This window comes from Triticum aestivum, chromosome 6D (genome assembly GCF_018294505.1).
Source record: "Triticum aestivum cultivar Chinese Spring chromosome 6D, IWGSC CS RefSeq v2.1, whole genome shotgun sequence".
NCBI lineage: Eukaryota > Viridiplantae > Streptophyta > Magnoliopsida > Poales > Poaceae > Triticum > Triticum aestivum.
In genome coordinates, this window is record NC_057811.1 from 433912479 (window position 1) to 433919105 (window position 6627).

The following is a 6627-nucleotide window of genomic DNA, read 5'->3' on the forward strand; positions in this document are numbered from 1 at the left end:
CCTCCCCAAGTACACGGGGAATAAGATCTGCCTCCTTCGATACAACAGTCCCACGTGTCGTGTTTTCTGTTTTTGAAAACAGGTGGACCCATAGGCCATGTTATCAGGGTGCAATCCATACTGCCTGGGCCTCAGACTGTCGATGCTCAAATCATGTGCTTTCCTACACTGTGCACGACACCTGATGCCTTTTGACCCATCTTGCTTCAAAATTGCCCCATCGAAGGGTTAGCAAAGCTCGTGACCAAACGTCTACAACCCTCTCATCCCACAACTAGTTCATGCCGACCAGACAAGCTTCCTCTCAAGTAGAAACATATCGGAAAATTTTCTCTACACTGTGCACGCACAAAAGCACCCGGTATGAGTTTTCGTATTGTGACATCTTACAACACTTGTTCGTCACTTTCTACCTACAAAAAAACAATATGAAATCCAGTGAAAACATGGAAATATTATTCTATTTGGATCATGGGATACACATGATTGAATGCAGTTGCATTTCCAACTTTGCAGGAAGTCCAGAAAATTGCAATCACACACCCACAACCAGCAATTTCTTTCTCTAATAGAAAATTTTGAAAATTTCTGAGCAGTTGGGGTTGTGATTGCCTAGCTCGTGTAGTACGGTGGCTTGCTTGCGAGCGGTGGATGTCGATGCGGCGGCCCCGGAAGGGGGTAAGTGGGTTGTGCATGGCACATCATCTTGGCGGCCCCGTGTTGTGTTGGCCGCCTTGGTTTTGTGTGGTTTGAATGACGTAGTGTTCTTGTGGCACGCTATCTTCACCTTCAATGTTGGGGCGGCCTTGACCTACTCCCCCCCATAGTGCTTTGGTTTCTCTCTCCTTCACCAGCAGTGGGGTTCACGGTGTGGTGGTGTTGCGGTACCCCTTTGGGTTCATTTGGTGTGACCGCGAGTTTGGGTTTGCATGTGTCTTGGTTCCCTCGTTAGCTCCGGCAGCCGGTGGGGTACTTTCTACCCTTTGTGTCCCTTTCTTATCCAGGTTTCCCTAATAATCTGAAAAACTCTCTTTTTCTATATGAATAGACAGAGCTCCTATGGAGGCGGACGAGGAGCACACGGCGACGCACCCCACTAGAATCAAAGACACTCGTGGTTAGTTTTGGGATCAGTGCATGTTTTTGTTTATTTGGCAGCGAAATGGCAATACTACGTACTTGTGTCTGTCAACAGTAAGTCCACACGCATTTAATTCGAGGTAGTGTGTCTGAGAAGCATTGCAAAAATTTGAACGAAGCATTAAATGGCAAAGACTTTGGGTACACATCCATTTAATAAAAATAACTAGGATGAAGCACCGATGGCCTAGCAATTTCGTTTGTGTCAATGTGATGTAGGGGTGGAATTCGAGCCGAGTCGAGCCAGCTCGACTCGACTCGCTAAAGCTCGTTTCATTAACGAGCTAGCTTGACTCGACTCGTTACTATAATGAGCTCAAATCTAAGATTGGCTCGACTCGTATAACTCTCGAGCTGGCTCGTTTAGCTTGTTAAGCTCGTTAAAGATATGAACATCAGACCTTACAAATATGATAAAAAGATTAACTCGGAATTTAGCATGTGCATATGTGGTCATGTACGCATGAGTCTCCTGGGTGGTTCGGCCTTGAGCATCTGGACCTTGTGTTGGGACGCAAGGTGTTTAGTGGTTGTATTTTACTATCCCTAAAAAACATTGATTTTCTTTTACCGAGCCTAACGAGTTACACGAGTACTCGTGAGATTGGCTCGTTTAACTTGGTCTGTAAACGATCTTAAACTAAAGCTCGGCTCGGCTCGTTATTCTTCGAGTTCGAGTCCATTCGAGCCGAGTCACGAGCTACTCATTTAGCTCGCGAGCTTCGAGTTTTTTTTTTCAGCCCTAATGTGATGGCATACATTAGTTCTAATTGCGACGATTAATTGCACCTTTCACAGAATTATTATTATTATTAAATCTCAGTTTTTTTAGAAGAGATATTACCTGAGATTTTGAATTTTTTTTTCTAATATTACTATCAAAAAGTATCTAGAATTATTACCACGAAGTTCTCAAATTTTCACTTAAGATAAAAACAACATGGAATGTGTTCTATCTCTCGGATTTATTTACATAATTTGTTAGGAATTACTAGTATTGAAAGAAATTTCAGAGGAATTAGTATTGAAAAAAATTTCGGAGGAAATTATGTACGGGCACATGGAGTTGTGTTTGGATGTCAACTAACGTACATGCATGGAAGTTCTGACTTGGTCCCACATGCATGCATGCATTTTCCGAACAAAATTTACTCTTGGTTCATTAATACTTAGCATGTCGAGCATATCCGGATAGATAGGCCAACAAAGTCACTGCTCGTACCATATGTCAAGGCAGTTTCTAAACGAAAGTTAATCCTGGTTGTTGGGCGTTGGCATGTGAGAAAGACATGTCAGAACAGAAGCGCAACTTGTACTTCATATGATATGGAAACTGCTGGGTAACTGTATCCAATTGACCGTAATACAGTGGTTGGGATTCTGAGGCAATTGAATGGGCGAGATTCCAGTGGGCATAGTCTCGGTGTGCTCCTAGGCATTTTCGGAGCTCCTATCGATTTCTTCTTCTATACTACTTGGCATATCTCTACGACAAGTAGTACATTTCACTACTCCCCAAACATTTTTTTCTGTCACAGTAGCTACAGATTTATTAACACTAAAAGTAAGAAAATGCAATGTTGAAAATTTAACACAGGGGTTTATCCTAGCTCACCAAATGGTATTTTCTAATTCCATCCTCCTCTCACCAGTACTCGTTAGTATTACGTGTCGATGCATCATGTGCCTCCACGGATGCGAAGCATATCACAGCGCGGTATTATAAAATACGTTGTGATCTGGGCCGGATGTCAGATTTATGATTCTACCCAAAAATCATCAGAATAGTAACCTAAACCTAACAATTAACTAGAGTGACTTATTGTCCCAGCAAGCAATCTCTGTAGTGACTAGTGAGACATGAAGAGTAAACAGAAACTTTACGAACCTTCTGCTTTGGTTATATATCACGCTTGATTAGTCACTCCCCCTCAACGTCAAGCTAGGGGCGGTTAGAGGTTGAGCGGATGGTAGGAAGTAATTAAGTCGCAAAGAAAGCTGAGAGCTGAGCTCGATCGAGAACATCATTTCCAAACCTTGAATATTACTGCCTCCGTTTGTAATTACTTGTCACAGAAATAGATGTATCTAAACATATTTTAGTTCTTGATACATCCATTTCCGAGACAAATAATTCCGAACGGAGGGAGTACTGTACATGTTGCCTTTAATTTGGTTTGTTGCTATATTTGTTTCATTTCTATCCACCACAATCGCATCATGGTGCGAGGACCATATATAGAGCCCTTGTTCGATCTACTACAAGTATGTGCAGTACGTGCGCGTCTCTCCCTCACTTTCGCCCTTCCTCATATGGAGTACTTCACGCTCCCATATTACTACCACTTCGGCCTATGCCTCTTCCTGTCTATCCTCTTCCATGGCGTCCTACGCGCCACCGCCAAGCAGCCCCGCCTGAGGCTGCCTCCCGGCCCGTGGCAGCTTCCGATCATCGGCAGCCTGCACCACCTGCTGCGCGGGCTCCCACACCGCACCATGCGCGACCTGTCCCTTCGCCACGGCCCGCTCATGATGCTCCGGGTATGCGAGCGCGTGGCCATCGTCGTCTCCTCCGCCGAGGCCGCAAGGGAGATATACAGGGGCAACGAGGCCGCGTTCTCGGAGCGGCTAACCAGCCCGGGCATCGACGAGCTCTACAGGCATGGCCAGGGGATTGTCTTCGCGCCCTACGGCGACCACTGGCGCCTGCTCCGCCGGATCCTCATGATGGAGCTGCTCAGCGCGCGGCGCGTCGAGGCGTTCCGACGGATCCGCGAGGAGGAGGCGGCCCGCCTCGTCTCGACGATCCAAGCGACGTCTTCGCCGTCCGACGGCCGGCTCGTGAACATCGACGAGCGGCTCGACGAGTTCATGACAGACTCGGCCGTACGCGCCATCTTCGGGGACAGGCTGCCCGACAGAGGCGCGTTCCTGAAGATCGTCAAGCAAGGAGTGGGCCTGTCGTCGCTGTTCGACCTCCGGGACCTCTTCCCTTCGTCGCGGCTAGCTCGGCTTCTGCCGCGCAGCGGCAAGGCGGAGCGGCAGCGTCAGGAAACGTTCAGGCTCATGGACAACATCCTCAAGACCCGCGAGGAGAGGAGGATGGGTAGAGAGGGAGACGACGAACAGGACATGGTTGACGTGTTGCTGAGGATCCAGAAACAAGGCAATACGCGAGTTTCCCTATCCGACGGAGTCATAAGGGCACTGCTCACAGTAAGCTCTATCGATCTTAAAACCAAAGTTTCAAATAACGGGTTATGACAAATAGTGGCAGAAGCTAGCGCGCTATTTAAAACCATGCTTAAAACTCAAACGTTTCCGTTTATTATGCACCATCACAAAGTTCCACCGTTCTTCTGGATTTGCCAATCCTAAATTGCATGAAACCAAAATTTTCATCAGTCCGTTTTTTTTTTCCGAGAGAAAGCAAATTGCGTACATTAGCTTTATGGACGGTAGAAATTAGTTGGAAGGATTACATCTGATGGCCAAAATCATACTCGGTTGGCACATCCACACCTCCACTCTACACTCATCTTAAGCTACTACTCAACAAAGTTTTGGACTCCTCTTCCTCGCGCCGAGGCCCACAGCTAGCATGATCTCTTGATGTATTTTATCGGCAGTGTCCCATTAATTTGCTATGTTATATCTAGAGAAGACCCTTCCGTTTCTCTATTTTCATAGGTTCCAACATATAGAGGTACAGAATGAGTCAAACCTTTTCGATTTTAGCTAGGAGAGGAGAGATGGTGCCCTAGTCAGAGAGGGCCCCGGCTCCTTTCTGCCGATAAAAAGGTGGGGTGTGACTAAATCTCACTCGATTCAGATTTTACTCATCTGACATCAGCATAGGCTGTTTTGCCTGTTTTACCATTTCTTTTTTTCTTCTTGTTTTGTTTTACTCTATGGCCAACGAGAGATGAGCAACTGTAGTTGCATGGCTGACAAAGGATGTGTTGTTGTAGTTTTCTTTTGCGGGGTGATGTGTTGTTGTAGTTGCACGCGTTGCATGACTGACGGTGATGTGCAACTATAGTTGTATGCGGAAAAAAGATAAAAGTAGAAACCAAAGAACGATGTAAATCATGCACCAAAGAATGAAAAAAATAGAAAAGAAAAAATCCGTATGAATCTCCGCGTAAAGAGATGATTATAGTGTGGATTGAGATTTAACTAATTCTCAATTGATCGAGAATTAGCAAATATGTAAAATTATGTGCTTCCCATTCAAGTCACGTTATGTCTTCTCTTTTCATTTTTGTAGCCCTCTGTAACTCGAGATGTCACATAGCGTCCATCTAGATCGAATCCTTCTTCTTTGATAATTTCACAGTCTTCTGATCAATTTTACTTGTATCCCAACAGGATGTCTTCGCTGCGGCACTTGACACCACAACTACTATTCTACAATGGGCGATGGCTGAACTAATGATAAACCCAAGAGTCATGCGGCGGGTGCAATCCGAGGCAGATTATGTTCTAGCAGGACATGCCACAGTACAAGAGGCCTCACTAAAAAGCATGCAATACCTCAAGGTGGTTATTAAAGAGACCTTGCGACTACACCCTCCTGCCTCGCTCTTCCCTAGAGTGTGTGTGCAAGACTGCAAGATTCAAGGATACGACGTACCACGAGGGGCTACTATGCTAACCAACACATGGGCAATCTCTAGGGACCCGAAGTATTGGAATGAGCCAGAAAAGTTCATGCCAGAGAGATTTGAATGCGATGGTGTTGCCGACTTCAGAGGTTTGGACTTCGAGTTCACTCCTTTCGGTGTTGGGCGGAGGATTTGCCCTGGGATTGATTTTGCATATGCAAACATTGAGATTGCATTGGCTAGCCTAATTTACCATTTTGACTGGGAGCTTCCTCCCAGAGTGGACCCAAAGGAAATAGACATGACAGAGGTGTTTGGAGCAACTGTTCGACGGAAGGCTGAGCTATTTCTGCGTCCCATTCCTCGTGTCCCCCTCTAGATGAATAACATTTGCAGAACCACATACTCTTTAATATATGCAGCTCACATATATGTACCTTATGCAATCATAATATAAATTTCTATAAAGTACTGTTTGATATGCACATTTAAGAAAATTAACATGTAATCTTTTACAAGAATACCCTTACACGCTTTGTAGTTTTGTGTGGCAAAATGGCTTTCATAATGTCTTACTCCTGGAATAATTGTAGACATTTGCTCCGGTCTACAATGCCCTTATCTATGACAAAGGTTATTGTTAATAATGGTCAAAATATTGGTTCTAGTGTACTCCCTAAGGCTGGCCATAGTTGTGGTATCTTAGTCGGTATCATGAACTCGGAACTAGCAAACACGTTGATGTGGCAAACAATTAAAAAGGAGAGATGGTTAGAATAACATAGGTAGATACCGTATCTAATAAATGTACTGCTACTATGTGTCATGCATGACAATAAATAAGATCGCATATGATACTATTTTGTGATACTATGCACTG

General features: G+C 44.9%; 1 protein-coding gene across 1 annotated transcript; it reads left to right on the forward strand.

Moving 5' to 3' along the window:
- Window positions 1–3360: 3360 nt before the first annotated feature.
- On the forward strand, window positions 3361–6316 carry LOC123141861 (desmethyl-deoxy-podophyllotoxin synthase-like). The gene is made up of 2 exons (XM_044560926.1): window positions 3361–4356; window positions 5512–6316. The coding sequence occupies exons 1-2, from the start codon at window positions 3361–3363 to the stop codon at window positions 6124–6126; spliced, it is 1611 nt and encodes a 536-aa protein (XP_044416861.1). The 3' UTR covers window positions 6127–6316.
- Window positions 6317–6627: the final 311 nt, after the last annotated feature.